At 45.9% G+C, this 22,338-nt stretch overlaps 1 protein-coding gene across 1 annotated transcript in view; it reads right to left on the bottom strand.

Moving 5' to 3' along the window:
• Positions 1 to 13,366: 13,366 nt before the first annotated feature.
• Positions 13,367 to 22,338, bottom strand: part of LOC119456320 (juvenile hormone acid O-methyltransferase-like) — a 58,576-nt gene continuing 49,604 nt past the window's right edge. Inside the window, exons 4-5 of the mRNA XM_049669726.1 lie at positions 14,029 to 14,185; positions 13,367 to 13,580 (exon numbers count right to left, since the gene is read on the bottom strand). Of these exons, the coding sequence (XP_049525683.1) occupies positions 13,402 to 13,580; positions 14,029 to 14,185 (336 nt within the window). The 3' untranslated portion in view covers positions 13,367 to 13,401. The remainder of the gene's footprint in view (positions 13,581 to 14,028; positions 14,186 to 22,338) is intronic.

Genomic DNA, 22,338 nt, shown 5'->3' with positions numbered 1-22,338 from the left:
TTACATCGGCACCCAAACCATCTGGCTGCTGCGCTCGTCCTGGTACTTTCGTCGAGACATCCCACGCTGGATCATTACCGAGTTTGACAAAAGGTGATTGCTGCTCGGTTTTAATGAGCATTTATGTATTTTGTTTACTTTTATTATTTACTTTAGTTTGTCTGTTTGTTTGTCCATTTGTTTATTGTTTACACTGCACGCTTTACTCTGGCTAAGTAGGAGGGAAAATATATTTTTAAAAAAGTGCGAGCAAGACTAACTACAGTGAATACACATGACCAAGCATACAGTGAGAACAGTGACTGATAAAACATCATACCTTTTCACAATATGCAAGCATAAGTTACACTCGTTAAACTATCGATGATACCTGTGCAATTATGAGCACACATACACAACACACGATTTAAGCACTTGCCCGCAGCGGTTGCGCAGTGGCTACGGCGCTGCGCTTCTGAGATCGCGAGCCCGCGAGTTCAATCCCGAGCGCGGCGGCTGCGTTTCGATGACGGCGCAATGCAAAAGCGCGCGTGTATTCCGATTTAGTGGCAAGTTAAAAAGCAGGTGGTGATCAAAATTATTCCAGAGGCATCCGTACAGCGCGCCTCATGATCAATTAGTGGTTTTGCCATGTAAAATCCCAGACTTTTCTAAGCATGTCTACAAGCTCTAGCGACCAGACTAAAAGAAAATGTTAGCTTATGTTACACCGAAGGACGAACTTAAGGCATTGTCTTTAGGTGTCTGGGAAAAGTTCTTGTGTTTATACATCTGGTCTTGTAAGCGTATTCTGACCGGAAGCTCATGTCGCACAAACATTAGTGTGAGGACGAGGCAGATGAAGCAGTGCTATTTGTGTTCATGGGAAAATCTTAAAAGAACGCTCGCTTGCTGGTGAGACCCCGTTTTGCGTATGCGTCAGTGAGTGAATCATCATCATTAAGAGTGTGTCTTTAGGCCGAAGGAAGTACAAACTGCTTTTCATGATGGCAAACGCAAATCTGGCCACCAGCGTGGTGTGTTCGTCACTTTCGCGGCATAGTAACCTTGGAATAACCGACAGAGTAATAGGGTCGTGCTGTCCACTTCTCTTGTGTCCGTGTCTGCACGCCTTACCTTTTTTGCACTATGTATAAAAGCAATACCCTTGAAGTGGCTCTGCGCGCTTCTGTATGGAAGTGTCCGATAAGACAAATGTCCTACGCCACAGCTACTTTTTAGATAAGATTGAATTGTTGGTACATGACGTCGACATGTTGACAGTTGGTGTGTGCTATTAGCTTCCGTTGAAACACTTGTCGACATCTAAGAATACGAATCCGCACATCGCGAGTAATGATTGCTCGAAATTGAATTTCATCTTCCTTCACATATTGCTCACAACTGACTACGTGAAAGATAGAAAACACCTTATTGCAGGAAAGGTAGGTAGGTTGAAGGGCCCTCAGTCTAGGGCTTAACTTGCAGCCTTCTCCAGGGCGTCGCCAATGAAAGCCACAAGGTACCATTGATCTTGGTACAAAGTAGCTGTGGTACTCAGCCACTCGGCAGTCGTATTCGAGCTCATGAATACATAGGGGGCTACGGGGTGTAGTGCGAGGAAGCAGTGCCAAAAACAGGGGGAGTGTTGAGGTAGCTGCCACAGTGCGGCACAGCGGTAGGTCTTCTGGGTGGAGGCCACTTAACTGGTGCATACGGGCGGGAGGTGCCGGTTTGTGCCTGGCGGATAAGCACGCCTTGCTGGAGCGTGATATCGGGATGCAACTCGAGGAATGTCCGGCGTGCGTCCCGGTATGGCTTGAAGCCTGGCGAGGTCGATAGTGATTCGTCTACTACCGTATACTCAAGACGTACTTCTGGAAATGCAGAATTCTCTGGCTGAGCGCCATGCCATCACCCTTCATGCGGGACGAAGAGGTCTACCCGCAAGGCACTTCCTGCTTCTTGGAGAGCCACAAGCAGGACCGGAGCAGTGCCTACCAGCCACTGCGGCTCGAAGACCTGCGCGCCGTGTTCATTCTATGGGGTTACATCTTGGCCACGTCGGCATTTTTCCTCCTCGTCGAGTTCATCGTCTACAGGCGTCGTCTGTTGCACCAACTGGCTGAAGCAATCAACGGGCAGACAGCCCAGTGCTGTATCACTTGATTACTAGGCAACATTCTGACGCACCAATGCTTCTTAAAGACTAGCTGCAACGAAATTTAGGGCTGCGTAAAATCCTAGGTTCAAGGGACTGACAACCAATTTTCATGGTATACCCGTTTTTCTTCTTCTTTTTAGTGCGACGGAAAACGTGCTGGTCTGAGTGTCCTATCATACAGTGGTAACGCGGAAAACACCGTAGATCATTTTTCATCAAAATTTCAGATCTTCATTGAGGATATGGTCCGGCTGAAGAAACTTGCTGGGAACAGTGATAGGTGAGCGCGATAGCGATTATACGCCAGCATTGGTGGCAAGTAGGCAAGTGCGGCTTTAGCGGTGAGGAAGTAATATCTTGTTTATCAAGCCGATGTTACTGTGGTTCATGTTTCATAAAGCGTTGAATTATTAAGCCTTATATGTCTCATCAGTCAGTCGACCTTGAGCGAACATGCGTCGACGAAAGGTAAAAAAATCCACGAACCCTCGAACTTTGGTGGGAGTCGAACCCACGATCTTTGCTGTTAATTAAGGCTAGGTACCCTCCACCTTTGGTGTGAGTCGAATCCACCACCTTTGGTGGTAATTAGGGCGGAGTTAATTAAAGCACAGGTAATTAATATGTAGTTAATTAACGCACTCGAACCCTTGACCTTTGGTGGGAGTTGAACCCACGACAATACGTAGGAGTGAAACACGCCTCTGATGTTAATGAAGGCGAAGTTAATTAAAGCGCAGTTAATGAAGATAGAGTTAATTATAGCACTCTAACCCACGACCTTAGGTGGGAGCCTAACCCTCGACCTTTGGAATTGAGAGGGATGTCTAAGCGAATTAAAATGAATGAAAGAATGTGAAAAAATAGATTGTGTATCAAAGTACGTCAAATCGGTCTTTAATGCATCGCAACTTGGGATTTCGCCTTCAAATCGTCTGAGGGGTAACATAATAGACACCGTGATTATTTTTCGCGATAATAGCTGGTGTCCTAATCTGCGCCTCAACGACGGCTGCTTGCAAGTAACGCAATCTAATCTCAAAGGCCATGCTTTTGCTGAGTAGATGCGCCAGGTTTTAACGCGACAGCGTTAAAGCCTGCGCAGAAAATCTGGCGTCGGCGCCGGCATCCGCGACTGAGAAAATAATCCAGAGCCAACTCGACCACGCAGGCCCTCCGCGTGGCGCAGAGTTGTTAGTGAACTAAATGAATGTCTCAAAGTAAAATCCGCCAGGAAAATCCTCAAGTACGACTTAACCACAACCTACAGATTATAGCGTCGGATTGTAATTTCAATGCACGTGAAAACGTAATTCTGTTACGAGGAAACTCAAACACAAGCCCCTTTTCCAGCATTTCTACCATCCAACAGTGGCGCGCCCGGGTAGATTACTTGCAATAACACCATCCAGATGGCGCTTGCCTCCTCGGTAGGTCAAACTGGGACTTGGCCTGTCTAATGCGTTTTGGACATGCGCGTGCCTCTGGGCAACAGCAAATAATTAATAAAATAATAAAAAATTAAAAGAGCTTGCGCCAAGACGCGCAAGGCTTAAGAACAGCGGAGCGACGATCATGTAGTTTTTGTAGTTTTACTAAGTTTTTGCTAGGTCTTGCTGGGTTTTTAGTAGGTTCTGCTAAGTTTTGCTAAGTGCGGCTAGGTTTTGGAAGGTTTTGCTAAGTTTTGCTAGATTTTGCTAATTTTTTGTAGGTTTTGCTAGGTTTCGCCAAGTTTTGCTAAAGTTTGCTCGGTCTCCGCATGGCTGCTACTACCGCCTGCACACTAGCAACCCCGCCTTCACACCTGCTACACGGAACGTTTATGGCAAGCGCAGCAAACGCGCTGCGCGCAGTGTCTAGGCGCAGAGTCTTGCGAAGCTATCGCACAGCTGGTATGGGGTTGCTAGGCAACGCAGTGACGTCATAGCTCAGTGAGATTTTGCGGCTCGCGGCACAAATTACGGCCGGCTTAAACAGCTCCGCTATTAAAAGGTCCTAGGGCCTTCACATTTTCATATAAGACGGCTTAAATTGTTCCTGTAAAAACCTCTACCCAGCAACGTATTTGTGTTTAAAAGTGAAGCCGTCTTTAAGGGGATCGGTGCAAGCATGGTCTTTGTAAGCTGGCTTTCCCACGTTGTTTGTTGCAGTGAAGCCTACTGATAAAGAAACATGCGATGCGAACAGGGCCCGATAACGCTATCGCGTTCAATCTTGAAGGCGAAGCTTAAGCCTCCACCATTTTTTTTCGTTATCCAAGCCAAACTGAGTGGTAGAATGTGCTAGTAGTGCTATTGAAGTGTGGGCACCCATTCATGGCACAATTCATCGATGACATTGTCTGTCTCATAGTGATCACAGAACTCGGGGTAGTAACCCGAGCTGACACACTCGCGCGTACCACAGCCCTCATGCGCGCCGCGATGTATTAAACAGCTCTGCCGCTCGACTCTTTACAACGAAGGCAGCGTCGCTCGTTAGCGTGCAATTTTTTTACTTCGTAATACTCCTAGAATAAATCGCAAAATCCTAATAAAACATTTGGACGACGCTTCAGCTTTGCCTTCAAGAGTGGAACGCGATAGCGTTCAAAGATCCTTGACTTTTTCTCACACTTCCCGGCAACTGCAGCTTATGTAACCGTAATGTTTACCGGGAAACGCTGGCGGTGAACGCTATGCACGAAGGCGCGCTTTCTGGTAGAAACGCGGCCTCTTTCGTGGGCCGGCCTTCTTTTATTGTTTACACCTTTAATATTTCAGCCTCAGAAGATTTAGCATAAAAGGCATGCGCTGTCGGTGTTTTGCTTCGTGACAATTGTTTGTGGGCTGTCACGCTCAAAATTCCGAGGAATAACTTTTTAAAGAACGCAAGACAAAGTGTAAGCAACTTTAGTGGTAAAATATATTTGGAGGGCCTGCGTGGCTGGGGATTATTTATCGGCCGCGGGCGGCATTGCCGACGCCAACGCCGGATTTTCTGCGACACGGGGACCTAAACGCTATCGCGTAAATATACTCCTGAAGTGCAGCTTTAAGCAATAGGCATGTTGTATTTCATAACAACCGGATTACGCGCAGTAACCTCATATGCTACATCCGAAATGCCATGACTTCGCCACCAGGCCGCGCACTTGCTGGCGTTTGAGACTTTCTTAAGCTATCTAAAATTATCATTCCTACCTAAATTGTGAGCAGCGTCCTGGATGCTTTCACTATAAATTGTGGTCATTTCAAATCCATCAACGTCTCACAGCAGATTCTGGTCGGTTGTCAGTCCCTTTATCATAGTGAAGATATAGAGAATCCTCCTTGCAAAAATTTTCGTTTGAAATACGAGTAAAAATACCACGAAAAGCTCGCAAAAACAGACGTTATTTGATACCGATACAGAAAAAAAATGCCGCCATTACCGCTTGCTGGAAGGGGCACGGCTCTTCGGCATCACCTCAGAGATTGGGCGGCGCCCGCGTTGCGCTGAAAAATCTCGGAGGCGACTTGCTGGGACTCGCGTCATAGCCGCTAGCTACCAGATGGCACGCTTCGTTTGCTTAGGTGCTGTTCAGGGGCTGCTATAATAACAAAATCATACAGTTACTAGCCGCGTGGCTTTCCAGAGATTTCTTCAATGGTTTATGCTACTCAATTATAACCTATTGAGAAAAGAGAAATTTTGTTGCAGCTGGCCTTTATGCATAACTCAGTGGCCTGTAGTGTCAGTGATTGATTAAAATTTCTGGTCAGTATGTTAATACCATTTGCCCAATGTAATGTCTTGTAATGTTCGCTCTAATGTGTAAGTTCTAAGTGCATGAAATAATAAATAATGACATAATCGTTCTTAGTTTCTGAGCAAGTTCATGGATTCAGTCGGCGACGGGCGAATGAGCCATTAGGATCTGAAAATGTTGGCCGCAGTTTTTTACGTATACTTTCTACGTGTAATTTGCCCCCCTCAAGATCGCCGTCGGCGTCTTTATGGTTCTTGCGTGTTTCTTTTAAACGAGACCCCATTTCAGACAACTGTACGTAACACAAGGCTTTTCAGATCTTATCTTGTTTTAGATGTTGCGCGCTGAAAGCAATAGAACATATTGCGCTATTTGAAGTTGGTGATTAATACTTAAAAATCCTAATCGACGCCCACCACTATAGTCCTGCAACCTTCCACACTTTCATATCTGTCCGACAATGAAGCGTTCTTTTCAAACGCCGAAAATTAAATTTTATCATTTGAGCTAAAAGGTATAATTGCTCTAAGGCAGTATGGCACAGAAAAGTGCCACCAGCCGGAATTCTTGGAAGCATCAAAATTCGGTACTGCCCTACGTAGAAATGACATGCGTCATTGGCAAAGCAAGAAAATGCACAGTTGCTATTATTAAGGCTTAAGGTTTATTTCAGTATGATGAGGTTATTGCCGCCACGACTAAAAGCTACCAAGTGTTGCCAGCAATGCCATGCCTGCGGCGCGCAGCGCTTCGTTTATTCTGCAGGTGATCTGACGTGACGGTGCCCCACACATAAAGGGAACTAAAATAGGGTAGTAAATAATAAACAAGTCGATTTGATAACAAACAGGGCACAGAGCATGACGAAACAATAACGCTAGCTTGCAATTGAACATACACAGAGAAATCTTGTCGCTTTGCCAAACCATCGTGCATACACGCGTACTTATGGCCTTCTTGCGCAGTTTTTTTTTCAATATCACAGAGTAGAAGTCGCCATTGCTGTAATCTGAGCTGATTATTTTCAGCTACGCAGTTCAACCGAAATGTGAATGGTGGGAAATGCACGCATTTAGGGAGCCTACATGCAACACCGTGTTGCATGTAGGCTCCCTACACGCATTTTCCATGCAATTTTTTTTCATTATTGGCAATAATAGCATATGGTAGGTAGGTGATTAAATAACCCACTGAAAAGCACACTGACGGCAAATATTAATTCAATGTGGACACCACATCAACCACACCAGAAACATCGAAACGCTTGTTTCGTGCGTCGGTTTATTTTAAGAGGAAGTCAGGTCTGAAGCGTTTGCGTACCTCTAATGCAAATGAAATCCCCCCCCCCCCAGCGGGGAGTGGTGACGTTACGGTCCCATGGTGACGTGGTGCCGTAGGTGAGTAAAACGGCGCCCGACAGACCGCGCTACGGCTTTTTTTTTTTTTTTTTTTTTTTTGCAACACGCAAACGCGCGACCATATACAGAGCCAAGACAGAGCCGACATTGCATGTGTCCCCGCATTACGAGTCTCCTAAAAGTAACGAACAACTTGTGAAGCAGGACGTCAGGCGATTCCCACTTTGCGCAGTGACTTTTGTCACTGCAGTTACTGAGTGCAAGTGCCAGTAATAGCCACTTCTCGCGCATTTTACGTGCCTCCGTATTGCTTCTATTGGAGCTGTTGATTGTCGTATCGCTGGTTTCCGATTCGGTACGTTCAGACAGAAAATAAATGTAACTGAATGTCGTGGCTATGCATAACCAGGCAAGAAGTTGCAAATCGAGAACTTGCGTGCGAACTCCCTTACTTGTTGTCTGGGCAAGCTTTCCGAACACGTGATCACCGACCACCTCCAGACCTAATTTTATGATGGCAACCTGCTCCCCCACAGGATGTTCGGGTTCCGTCCATATCTCTCCACTCAAGACGTCCTCCTCCCATTAAATGAGGAAGTCGTTGAACCCGTACCCCGCTATGATGCAGACGTGATCATTGCGCTTGATATCAAGGGAGCATTTGACAACGTTAATCACCCAGCCTTCCTCGAAGGCCTTGCAGCCCTGAACTGCGGCCAACGTGTCTTCAACTACATCAAGGTATTCCTCACCGATCGCACCGCCTCTGTCGGAATAGGGACTATCCAATCGGACAACCTCGTAGTCCCTAATAAGGGCACGCCGCAGGGTACGGTCATCTCCCCCTCTTTTTCAACGTAGCCATGGTGGGCCAGGCACATCAATACCAACGCATCGAGGATATTCCCCACGCCATGTATGCGGACAATATCACCGTCTGGGCTACCCAGGGCTCCCTCGGCGAAAAAAAAATACAACCTCCAGTAAGCCGCCACTTGCGTCGAGCGCTATGTCCATGCCCGCGGGCGGGCCTGCTCCACCGAAAAATCCGAGCTTCTCCGAGTTCACCATCCCACAACCCAGCCTTGCCAGACTGCCCAGGAAAACCCCATCCGGGTCCTCCTCGCTGGCAAACCCATCCCCGAGCACTCCTTCATCAGACCTCATCAGAGTGCCAAGTGTGTGGCTGCAATACAACCGTCGCGCCACACATACCCTCACACTCTTACGCAGTACAACGCTACAAGTGGCCCGCATGATTGCCCGTGTCACCATCCGCCACCATGGAATGCGGGAAGAAGATACTGTTAAGCTCGTTCGAAGTCTTATACTGAGTCAAATTGTCTATGGCCTACTCTCATCATCAGCCTATATTTATGTCATCTGCAGGACGAAGGTCTGTCCTTACGATCTCCAATTTATCCTGTCTCGCGCTAGCTGATTCCAACTTGCACCTGAAAATTTCCTAACTCCACCACCCACCTAGTTTTCTGCCGTTTTTGACTGCGCTTCCCTTCTCTTGGTATACATTCTGGAACTCTAATGGTCCACCAGTTATCCAACCTACGCATTACAAGGCAAGCCCAGCTCCATTTTTTCCTCTTAATGTCAATTAGAATATCGGGTATGCCCGTTTGCTCTCTGATCCACACTGCTCTCTTCCCGTCTCTTAACGTTAGGCCTCACATGTTTCGTTCCATCCCCAATTTTTTTCCATTCAACTTCAACTTTATTTCCGCATTTTTCCTCCCTTTCTTACGAAGAAGAAGTACGTAGAAGTAGTAGGAGAAGTACTTAAGTTGTTATCGAGCTTCTTTGTTAACCTCAAAATTTCTGCCCCATATGTTAGCACCGGTAGAATGCAATGATTGTACACTTTTCTTTTCAACGACAGTGGTAAGCTCCCATTCAGGATTTGACAATGCCTGGCGTATGCACTCCAACCCAATTTTATTCTTCTGTAAATTTCCTTCTAATGATCAGGGTCCTCTCTGAGTAATTGGTCTAGATAAATGTACTCCTTAACAGACTATAGAGGCTGGCTGGCGACGCTGAATTCGAACATTATACTTGTCTTCTGAATAATAATCTTTAACCCCACTCTTACACTTTCTAGGTTAAGGTCCTCAATCATTTGTTTTAATTCGTCCCCATTGTTGCGAATCGGACAATGTCATTTGCAAACCAAAGGTTGCTGAGATATTCGTCGTCGATCCTCACTCCTAAGCCTTCCTATAACAGCTTGAATACTACTTCTAAGCACGCAGTGACTAGCATTGGAGAGATTGTGTCTGCTTGCCTGACCCCTTTCTTCGTAGGTTTATTTCTACTTTTCTTATGGAGAACCAAGGTAGCTGTGGAATCTTTGTAGATATTTGCCAAGATATTCACACATGCCTCCTGTAGTCATTGATCACACAATGCCTCTATGACTGCTGCTATCTCTACTGAGTCCAATGCATTTTCATAATCTTATAAAAACCATATACAGAGGTTTATTGTACTCCGCAGATTTCTCGATTACCTGATTGATGACATGGATGTGATACGTTGTAGAATATCCCCTTCTGAAGTCAGCCTGTTCTCTTGGTTGATCGAAGTCAAGTGTTTCCCTAATGATCAGGCTCCTCTGTGAGTAATTGGCCAGATAAACGTACTCCTTTACAGACTACAGAGGCTGGCTGGCGATGCTGAATTCGAACGTTATATTTGTCTTTGGACATTATCTCGTTGAATATTTTATACAATACTGAAAACAATCTAATGGGCCGATAATTTTTCAATTTGCAAACGTCTCCCTTCTTATGGATTAGTATAGTGTTGGCATTCTTCCAATTCTCTCGTACACTTGGAGTCATGAGTCATAAAGGGCCGCAAACTTTTTAATAAAAGCATGATATCTACTCCGTCTTTTTTAAATCAACTGTTATTCCATATTCTTCAGTAGATTTTTCCCCGGTCATGTCTTTGAAGGCCCTTCTAACTTCATCGCTAGTTATAGAAGGAGCCTTGGTATCCTGGTCATCACTTCTTCAAATGAAAGTAGCTTGGCTGCTCTGGGAACAGTACAGGTAAGTATAGAATTATTCCACTGCTTTTACTATGTCCTCGAAATTGCTGATGACATTACCCTGCTTATCCTTCAGTACATACATCTTGCCTTGTCCTATGCCAAGTTTTCTTCTCACTGATTTCATGCTGCGTCCATATTTACTGCTTCCTCAATATTTTCTACGTTATAATTTCGAATATCCCTTACTTTCTTCTTGTTGATCAGTTTTAACAGTTCAGCGAATTCTATCTGATCTCTAGAGTTTGACACTTTCATGCTTTGTCGTTTCTTTATTAGGTCCTTTGTTACTTGGGGGAGCTTATCTACTTGTTGCCTTGGTGCCTTACCTCCCACTTCGATGTCTGCTTCTGAGATCAGACTAGTTACGGTTTCATTCATTACCTCTATGTTTTCTTCATCTTTCTGTTGAAAAGCTCCATATTTGTTTGCGAGCGCCAGCCTGATTTGGTCTGCTTTTACCGTTACTGCGTCTAGGTTGTTCTATTCTTCTTGACTAATTTTACTCTTTTCGCTCTTCAAATTGAGAGAAATCTTAGACCTCACTAACCTAAGGTAACTGCACTTTACCCTATCTAACACTTCTACACCCTGCACTATGCTGGGATCGGCAGAGAGTATGACATCTATTTCATTTCTTGTTTCTCCATTAGGGCTTGTCCAGGTCCACTTCCCGTTGCTAGGCTTCCTGAAGAGGGTGTTCATTATTTGGAGCCTATTCCTTCCCGCGAATTCTACCAACACCTCTCTCTTCTAGTATTCCTAGAATCGATGCCGCAGTTCCCTACTGCTTGCTCACCAGCCTGCTTTTTCCCCACTTTTGCATTGAAGTCGCCCATGACTACAGTATACAGAGTTTGCACCGTTCTTATACGGCCTCCCCTACCATCACCTAAATCAGCAAGAATACGACAAAATTGAGGGCATGATGCTTCGCCCCTATCGGGTCACCTTAAAGCTCCCCCTGGCGCCCCCACGAGCAAACTGCTTGCCATGGGGGTACATACCACCTTCACGGAGCTATATGAAGCCCAAATGGCCACTCAGCTCCAGCGCTTAACGATCACATCCACAGGCCGCGCCATTCTGCAGCTCCTCGCATACACTGGTACTCTCCGGGAAGGAGCCCGACTCCACCCAGTTCCAGATAATGTCCGCTCAAAACTCACCGTTCCACCTATTCCGCGTAACATAGACCCCCTACTCCACCAGGGCCGATGGGAAGCACGAATTGAGGTCTCATTCCTCATGTAAGACGGATGGACGGAAGCCTTATCCCTCAACAGGACGGATGGGTCGCGGAGACGGCGACAACCCAGTGAAAGCTGCGCTTCAGCTGCCGTGGCTGCGCCCCATGAACTCGGCGGGCATCCCATTGGGGACCTCAGCTACAGGCTTACGGCACCGTTTCCGGGACTCCTTGCGGCTGGACAAGACTAATACGAGTGCCTGCTTCATGTTTATCGTCTTGTGCTGTATTTTAATTTGTGCTATGCCTAAGTATTAGGATCACAATTGTATTGTTGAAAACATAATGAAACTCTAGTGCTGAAACATTTATAGTATTCAGCTGCCCCTTCTCGATAGACATGCCCTATCACCCGATTATCTACATAATGCACTAAATCACCAGTTTGAGTAATTGGGACAAATAACTTTTCTTGACTGTTTTTCAAGCTGTCTGTATTGACACACGTCGAATGGCAGAGCCATCACAAGATCATCGAAAGGCAGGCTGCTGCAAATATTTGAATTTATTCACTGAGTTGGGTGGCACAGGAAATGGGTCTGCAAAGTGTTAACCAATCAGTAAGGTTGCTTTGTGGCCATAAGAGTGTGGCAAATAAATGAATAACAAAGCCAGAGAGTTGCATTTGGTTATGTATTGATTGACTTGTGCCTATTGGTTTGATGCAAAGCCATACGTAACGTGCATGTTGCAATTCTTTCATGGGCATGCATGGCCATGTTCCTTGACTTGTTATGCACACACATGCGTATTCAACACTGGCTTCTACATTACATAACATGTGCCAGCCACGCATTAAATGTCAAATGCGAAGTGGCAATCCTAATTTTTCCACATGCCATCATGCTTTGGCAGTTACCAGAAAGGTCTAATTCCCAGAGGTCCTGATCAGCAGTGATGTTTTTATTCGAGGTCATAGTACTAGGCATGAGCTTATAACAAGGTTAGTGTTCAATATGGGGAATTGCTTGATCTGCAATCAGTTCAATATCTAAAAACCGTACAAAACAACCCAGATTTCTACAACCTAACATGGACGCCATACCCGCAACCGCGCTTGCCCTACACCCACTATGACCTCCACCCGGCATGCTTGCTACCCAGTGCCCACCATGACACCACCCGGTATGCCCACTACCCACCACCCATCCAGCACACCCATTACCCAACATAACCACGCGGCATACCCACTAAATTAGTCTAGGATGATGCTGGGTTCCGGGTGTCGCTATGCCCACCATGTGTCGTTTTCCAATAGGGATAGGTCGTAATCAAGCGTAACGTCAAAAAGTTTTTTTTATTAGCATCGAACAGAATTAGACAAGTACCATTTTTTTCCGTCTCAAAATCGAATGCAATAATATTTTAATACGAGTGGTTGAGTACTAGAAACAAAATTATCATGAGGAGTAACTGTGTCATTGGGCTGTTGCCTGAATGCCCCGGGGATTCTCGAATGATGTCCTGCATTTATCTAAATTTCTCTATTAATAACGCTCTGTTCGCGATTACATTGACGCCTTAGATGTTCTCTAGCATCACTCTACCACTTTAATTAGACTTTAGACTAGACTCGTATAGTCATGGTAACTACCACTTCCCACGAAAAACATTTTATTTTTCCGTCAAACCTTCGCAGGGTGCGTTTACACATCTGGAACAACTTCGTGGCAACCTCCAATATTCCGAGTTCTTGACTTTCATTGGCGTGGTGTGAAACAATTACAATGCTACACCAACTGGCCTGAGCTTCTACACTTCTGAAATTGATTTGAACTCTCGGTCTTGTTGGCAGTGGTGGAGCTTGAAGACACTACACAGAAGTCTTCTGCTAGATGTAACTGGATCTTCTCAATTCGGCAGCCGTGGTTTGCGGGCGTGAATGACGCACCTAAGTTGGTGCGTTATGCCCGTAACCGAGAAGTTCACGCAGCCGTTTTGGAGAGCCAAGTTTCTGGCAAACTCTTCCACTTCAGCCTGCTCTTCTTTCTTCATGTGCCGATATATTGGTACATGGGCACACAGAGCACCTGCAGATAGGTAAATTTTGTTTGTTTCCCTAGGTGCGTAAACGAGGAGTACTGCAGTTTCTTTCAGATCGCAGTAACTCTGTCAAATGAGTGATTTTAACTAAACAACATACTTTTCTTCTTATGATCGACAAAAATCATTCGAAAAACACATCTTTTGCATCCACAGCAGCTACTGTAATAAAGACAAAATCCCAAAATACAAGGAGGCGCAGGCTATTGTGTTCTTAAAAGAATAAGGGAGCAAGAGGCGTGTCGACAATGCGCCCCTGTCACTATGACGTGAAATATACACAAATCAAAAGGAAGACGTTTAGGAAAAGACAACAAAATAGGACCTCCCAGGGCTAATTGAGTTGGCTTGCCTAAAAGTGTGGCCACTATGCATTCTGTCCTATCCTCTGATTTCAGGCTCTGAAATATTTCGAGGAAGGTCTGTGATACGTACGCACTTCTAGGTCGATTTCTGGGCTAACGACCTGCAGAGGCACAACTTCACACGACAAGGCCACCAGGCTTGTGGATGCGACTAGTCCTTGAAGCTTTGACACCATGGTGTTGACGTCGTAAAGTTCCCAGGATTCCGGGAGAGCCGATTTGAGAGCCTGTCATTGAAAGCAAAATTTATTATAACATTTATAAACACACCGCTCTTTCATTTCTTGTTCGATGAAGGTTTGCTATAGGGCATAATGCTTATATGTATACTGTATAAGAATTGTGTTGTGTCTAATTTCAAGGAATGATTTGTGGTATCTGAAATCGAGTAGGTAGCGATTCTTGTTAGGTATACCACTGATGAGAAGCCTGCTCACGGATGAATGCGGAAGAGTTTTGGTTATAAGCCATAAGAAGTCAATATTAAGTGGCGGGCATGCACTCCAGTCAGTGGAACAAGGCAGTTCGGGCGAGTTGCGTCTAATGGAGTTTGTGACCGTTTGCAAGTACAGCTGACAGCCAGCTGACAGTGGTGCGAAGTAGGGAGGGCTATGCACGTGCGCGGTGTCAGCTGTTGAGGTCCGTCAGCGGTGACAGCGTGTGACGGGGATCACTGCTCCCACAAAGGGCGATGGCGAGTGGCTACGAGTAAGGCTGGATGTGACGCTCCCTTGATTGTTGTCGTCGCTGACACTGGTGGTACGATTTCCCTGTGACGAATGGCCGCTCTCGTCGTAGGAGGAATAAACGCATGAGAAGAAAAGCGTAGTGCCGCGCAAGACCAGCTGTGCGGTGACGATGGCTACGATATGGCGCCAGAGTAGTACGCGTCGTCTGTATGAAACAAAGCGCTGCATTAGCGAAGGTCTGTTGGCGGCGGCTGCTGTGAATCGCGCCCACACGACTCCCACGTGTGGCCTCTCGCAATCTCCCGATTATCAAGGCAGTCGCGCCACACTTCACCCCGTTTGCAATGTGCCGCACGAGACAGATTGTCCACGCCAGCTACGCTACTCACAGCCTTCTCTTCCTAATATATACCGTGTATCTATATAATCATAATACAACGCGATATGAAAACACGTATAGAGATGCGCTGAAATTTCGCATTAGGGAGTATCATAATCGTCGGGAAACTCTTTCTACAGCATTTCTTTAGCTGCCATGAACGGAATGCATCAAGGCTTCAGCCAACTAGTTTAAGATGGCTTCATCATGGGCATTAGAATACGTGTAGTACCCGTTTCTGCTTCGGCCAATAACGGATATCCTATAAAAGAAGGTATGCCGTATTTCAGAACGTTTTCTGTGACTTCACGCCAGCTCCAATGTGAAAAATGTTGTACTTAGGCGCTCTCGTGGTATACTTGATTTCTCTAGAGTGAAGGTGTGTTTATCCAGCGGTTGCTCGTAATAAAAATTGCTGAAGAACGAGAAGCAGTGACTTTTGTTCGTGGAGCAGCGCAGTGCATCACTTGATGTAGTCGAGGAAATGTTCCGAGTAAACATCCAACCTAAGAATATGGGATGAGTGAAGTCCACAAAGAAATCGACGAGGGTGGCGATATGGGCTTGTTGGTCGGTCATCACGGAATGGTATCCGGATAGCGCAGCAAAACACGGACACGAGAAGAAATGAAGACGAAGACAAGCGCTTGTCGCGCTTGTCTTCGTCTTTGTTTCTTCTCGTGTACGTGCTTTGCTGCGCTATCCAGATATCATTCCACAAAGAAAGACCCATCCTATCGGGTCTTAGCTTTGACCGAAATAATACAAGTTTTTTCCACTGCTTCCTTAACACGGAAATAAAGTTGTCACTTCGACTGACGTTGGTACAGCGTTTTTATCGTTTACATTCGTTTGTCTCGCTATTCGAAAAGGAGAAAAACGCATAGCTTCGCGGCCTACAAAAGATGGGCTTCCCTCACGGGATCTTCAAGACCCTCAAGGGCCCAAACTAATCAGAAAGATAGCTCGTCTGTTTGCATCCCTCGGAGACACAGAATTGATGAGCGCTTGGAGAAACACCAGTGTACACCAAAAGCATGCAGAAACTCCGCTGGAGTTCTCCAAGTATACGCAAGCATCTCCCAAATTTCTGTTGCCCTCCCCCAAATTTCAGTTGAGCCACCCCTAAATTTACGGCTGGCCCACCCGCAAATTTATCTTGGCCCATCCCTAAATTTCAAATTGGCTCAACCCCAACATTCAGTTAGGTCAGCCCAACATTTCAATGTCGCCCACCCCCAATCTTACTTGGCCCACCCTCAAATTTCAAGCTAGGCCATCCCCAAATTTTCAATTGGCCAACCCCCAAATTTCAAGTAGCCCCCTAAATTTCTCGTTGGCCCGAACCTCAATTTCAAGTTGGCCCAACCCCAAATTTAGGTTGGCCCACCCCAAATTTCAAGTTGACTGAACTCGAATTGGTAGTTGGGCCACCCCTAAATTTGAAGTTGACCCGCCCCCAAATTTCAAGTTCGCCCATCCCCAAATTTAGGTTGGCCCAACCACTAGCTTCAAGTAACCCCACTCTCAAATTTAAGTTTTCCCACCTCCAAAGTAAATTAAATTATCGCACCCCCAAATTTCAAGTTGCCCCCCCCCCCCCCCCGCCCCCAATTTTAAGTCGTCCCACCCTTACTAGGTTTTTCCGGGCATTTTCTAGGGAGCCCTATGTATCCCTATGAGTATACATAAGTCTGATCATGTGTATTCTCTCTGATAATTTTTCCCGCTTTCGATTGTTGCTTATGACTTATCGCTGTTGCTTATCGGTAACCATCTACACTACACTATTATAACAACTTATTGTCTTCACAAATTACGCATTTTAGAGCGGATACAAGGCATCACACTTTTCGCGTGACGGAGAGATATTGCTGGGGTGCTCGCCAAAGAATGCTTGCACATTAATAACGTAAAAGACTCTCAAGCGGCACTGCCTGGCAAGTGCGCGGGGCTTCAACACCGCCATAACCACGGCCGCCAAAGTTCGTACCTTTCGTCTATTTAGCTATGGCTTCAGCATATAATCTCTACGGCACCAGCCTACAGATCCGTCACTCACGTGTTCGTGCCTTTTCCACTTGCCGGACTCAATCATGGCATGTAGTAGCTGCTGCATTGCAACGCGTGGGTTGAACACCACCAAGCACTGTCCCCCGGGAGCCGTGAGACGTTCCAGGTTTCTGAGGGCAGCGGCCTTGTCGCGGATCCAGTGCAGCGCCAGGAAGCAGCATACGCGCTCGAAGAGACCCTCGCGCTCGGCAAACGCGGACACGGCTTTGTCGTCTACGATGTCGAGAAAGCGGTACGCAATCTTGGGGTGTGCATGCTCTCTTGCGGCATAATCCAGCATTGCCTGCGAGAAAGCAAGAGTCGGCAAAGATTATCAACTGTGTTGAACTGCGCTGAATTGAATCAAGGAACTGGTTGACTGACTTATCGATTGATCAGAAGAATCTGTACAAATTGTGTCCTCTTGAAATGTGCAGCAGATCTCGATTGATCGATGAAGTCAGTCCACTCATTGATTATTCAGCTATGTATCAGTCGGTAGGTCGATCATTCAATCGCTCAGCCTTGATCGGTTATTTCAATTATGTTTTAAGCGAAGATTTATAGGCTCGCAAGTGTGGGCAGTGGTGGTGGTGGTGTCACGCTGAAAAGTGGGCCGATCCTGGTGATAGTGCAGAAAGGGTCCAAGCTCAATGGCACATACCAGAGACAAAAATAGAGAGAGAGAAAGAATGAAAGAGAGAAATTAAGAGAAAGAATGAAAGAGAGAAAGAAAGAGAAAGAAAGAGAAAGAGAGAGAGAATGAGCGAGAGAAATAAAGATAAATAGAGAGAGAAAGAGAGAGAGGGGGAAAAAGAGAGAAAGGGAGAAAGTCACCACGAAGGTCAGATACCCACACGACAACCTTACCCCCATTTTCTCGACAGGGGAAGGGCTGGTGATTTTCTCGATATTTCGAAAATGTCTATCAATATTTAAATCAATCGATCAATTATTAATTATTAAAAGAACCATACTGCAATCTCGTGAAAAACGCACTGAGGATTCATATTGCCAGTGTATGGGGCTGCAATATACCAGTTCATGTGGATAATGAGTGGTAAGCTTAACGCGGAGGTCGAAAGAAAACTGTTTGAATAACAGCCATCAACACTGGTCAGAAATTAAGGTATAGTTGTTCTTGCAAGAGAAGCATGTTTTGTTATGTGCTTCTTTTGTGGCGATGCCAACACTTGTTTCAAATAATTGCATTCCAAAAAAAAAAGGAGAGAACACTACATTTGCACATACTTTTTATAGCAAGTTCCACAGATAGAATAATCTTACGTCATTGTCAGGTATCCTTGCAATGCAAATGTAGCTATTGGATATATGTGCGAGCACTCGGGAGGACAGCCTCCTGGACCGCCTATAGTGCTAATAACTTTCATTCGAACTCGCCATTCTTTATACTCTCATATTATTTTGCACCTTTTGGGGCTTATCTTGTCCCCAAATTAGTCCTCATCTGTCTTGCGTTCCTTTCCTTTCTTTGTCGCTGCGCGCCCGGCACTTCAAGCTCACGAACGGCACGCGTGTTATCAGCGTAACTTTGCACTCTTGGCAAAAAAATAGCGAGCGCAAAGTTTTCAAGAAACTGAACGCAAGCAAGAGATATGACAATAATAGGTTGGGGACAAGATGCAACCCAAAGGGTGTTAACTTCTCTTTCAATGCATGTTCTATTCAACAACAAAAAAGAAGAAAGAAAAAAAAACGCTGTCGAATCAAGTATCCACAACTAGCCCACCTTAATACCTTGTTAGCGGCGATTAACTTGTTCAAGCAACAGTTCTACAATTCCGTACCTGTGAGATATCAGCCGCCACCAGTCTTCGCAAGGACGAAGGTGCATGTGGGAGCAAGTAGTTTTTAGTGAAGTTTCCCGGCCCACAGCCGACGTCCAGCCACTGGCGATCCGCATACCGGTCACCATCCTCAACCGCGAAGAAGGAATCATTGTACCGCTCCAGAAACCCCTTCATGGCCTCGCGGTTGTGGTACATCAAAGAGTCGTAGAAGGCTGACGATTCCTCGGCGTCGATCGCCTCCTGCGCGGAGTCTCGCTTCTCTTCCACGGGTCCCGACATTTCGACCGGTTGTCTCTTCAGTTCTCTGTATGTGCCCTGTTGGCAGCATGTGCATTTATAAGGGGGCTCATTGTTAGAGTTAGCATGTGAGCCCGTTAAATCAGCTGAATTTGACAAAAACATAACAAATCACAGATATACACACATCAGTGAAGCCAGATAATATGCGTGCGTGTGTTACTAGAATAACCCTTCTCTAGTCTATATCTCTACATAACCTGCTTGCTTTGTTTCTTTCTCTTTTCTTCTTTCTTTTTTCTTTGTTCTGCTGCAGTTTAGCGTGTACCAACCTGCTCAAAACAATAATTTAAGCGAGAATGTGACACCACTCCGAAGCGGACCAGCTGTTGCTCTTTCTGTTGTCGTGCAATATATAGACAAAACGAATAGAAAGACTCTGTCCCCTTGTGTGGGGACGTTATGGACGGAAAAGCCCACACCATGCAATAATACAGCCAGAATACCAGTTATGCCAGCTGCTGTACCAAATGTGTGCAATGCACTAAGTGGCGCATGGGTAGGCTGTAGAATCCTGTTAAGGCATTGCGTAGGCGCCAATATTTGAAACACAGCTCTTTCACCGGTGCCCACAGCTTCTGAAGCCCCACAAGTTCAACCTATGGTCCTATAAATCTTTTATTCTCGCACACGCGTTAAGAGCAAGCGCACTTAAAAACCCCGGTCACCACCTGTTGGCAAGACCCGCACGTCGAGTCTGAGTGTTGGTGCTGAGGCAGTTGACAACAGAGCCAAGTCAATACTGGCGGCAAGAATGCAATAAGAATAGGCTGGGCGCCGTCGTGACTGTTCGTTCAGCCAGTTCATGGCTGCCATATAGAAGCGTGGCAGATTATAGTTGTACCAGCTGTCGCAAATCAATGTCACTATATAAGAAGCGAAAAAAAGCACAGGACATTAGAAAACGGCGCCTACTTGTAGTGATGAGCGTTTTTATGCTAGTTAATAGGGTACTTTTTCGTTATGCACAAATAATGTATCAACTTTATTACTGACTTTTATTTACTTGCCTAATGTTAATGCAGAAGTTGTGGAGGATGTCTGTAACGGTAGCAGCATATAAATTAGCGATGCAATTCTTGTGCAGGTTGTGTGAGAAAAACAGAAAGCACGTGAAATTTAAGAATTTTACCTCGTGACAACGCGTCCGCGTGCAAGCGATAGCAGCGGCATCAAGCATAAACCTAGTTGGTTCGTATGCTGTGCTTCTTACGCACATACCTCGGCTATGGTGTTGCGCTGTGTAGCTTCGGGGTACCAACCCCGAGCTACAGCACCAACACCCACCGCACTAACACTACACGCATCATAACTATGGCCGAGCGGTGGGAGACTTGTGCTGCTCAGCTTGGACCCAGAAGAGCAGCTCTGGGTCGTCCGGATGGCCGAAGATGCCGCCAGAAAGCAAGGGCTGGCCGCCGTCTTAGGAAGGGGAGGCCTGGGGGTTAGTCTCCCAACCCCCGCCGCCCCCAGACCCCATCATGGACACAATAAGTTTTATCTCTCTCTGTCGGGGTAGTGGGATGTTGCGGTTTTGATCCTGCAGCCACGGTTGCTGCCTTCCGATGGGGGCGGAATGCAAAAACGCCGCTGTTTACTGTGAATTACCAAGGTGTACGTTAAAAAACCCACCCCAAGATGTCAAAATTAATCTGGAGTGCCTACTACGGCGTGCACAATAATCACATGATGAGTTTGGCAGCCTTAACCACAGAATTTAATTTAATCTTACGGACGTTCAAAGCCAGGGCCTCGCGTTAGATCAATTATTGAAGATGAGCGCCTAAATTTGCTGACGCGTCGGCAAAAGAGGGCGATGATGGCTCGTTCCTAGTGCGATAAGCTAGACCCGCATTCGAAGTGGTTTCCGTCTGAATTGCTGCAATGCCTCGCGCTGGTACTCATTGTCACACAGCATCTTTTATGACGAGAAAAAGAATGACCGCACAAGGGACATAGGCTGCTTTAAAAACGGTTATCGGTCATTTCCACGACTTCCACCGGAAGTTCCTAAATAGATTATTGGCTTTTACGTGCCAAAACCACGATCTGATTATGAGGCAGTGCCGCAGTGGGGGGGGGGCTCCGGAATAATTTCGACCACCTGGGGTTCTTTAACGTGCACCTAAATCTAAGTACACGGGTGTTTTCGCATTTGGCCCACATCGAAATGCGGCCGCCGTGGCTGGGATTCGATCCCGCGACCTCGTGATTACCAGCCCAACTCTATATAGCCACTAAGCAACCACGGTGGGTTCAACACTTCTTCATTGACACTTTATCATTTATGTAAATTTTTTGAAGGTTGGCTCATTAATAGTAACGGAGTAATTATTCGTGAACAATGAATAAAGTACTCATGACTGGCACGAACAACACACATCAATATACATTGAACCCCGTTCGCGTAAAGCCTACCATTGTGCTGTTCTTTTTTTTTTTGTGATATTTGGTTGGGGCAGCCAGTCAACGTTACTAGACTAGGTTCAGTTTTTTTTTTTTTTTTCACTGCGTGGACTCGCCACCAGTTCTCTCATTTCGTGGAGCTGCTGTCGCTCTTTGCTCGGTCAGCACGGCGCTGACGGGGTGGCGAACACGTGGTTTGTCGGTGTGTATACATGTGTGTTTTGCTGCAGTCTCGGTGCTTGTCGGATGCTGTGTGCACTTTGAGGAGTTTAGGGCACGTATCGTCAAATTTTATTTAGTGAAGCGAATGCATTTTTATGCGCGCTTCCTGCAGCGAGAACGTGCCTTGAATGTGCAAGTAAAGCTTGCTCGCAACGAGCAAAGCTCATGTAGGTTTGAACATTGCACTTGTGAAGGTGGTGCTCTGATGAAAGAAAATAGTGCTGGCTTCATTTGTTTTCATCTCGAAATAAAGTGCTGAGAGTGTGGATATATCGAGGAGGTGTCTTGGATTTATTCGTACGATTTTAAAAGAAGTGCACCAATTAGCGTACTGACTACAACTGCTGATTAGTAGCAACTATCAGTAGTAATTGATTAATTAACAGCTTGGCCTGCTGGCCGCTACAACTGCTGATTAGTAGGAACTGTTATCACGAAATAACTATTCCATGAATTGTTTAAGTATTAAATATTCACCCGGTTCGCCTGCTGACCACTACAACTGCTGATTAGTAGCAACTGTA

The sequence above is a fragment of the Dermacentor silvarum genome, chromosome 6 (genome assembly GCF_013339745.2).
Source record: "Dermacentor silvarum isolate Dsil-2018 chromosome 6, BIME_Dsil_1.4, whole genome shotgun sequence".
Lineage (NCBI taxonomy): Eukaryota > Metazoa > Arthropoda > Arachnida > Ixodida > Ixodidae > Dermacentor > Dermacentor silvarum.
The sequence above is the reverse complement of the archived record's forward strand: the minus strand, read 5'-3'. Positions and strand labels throughout refer to the sequence as shown.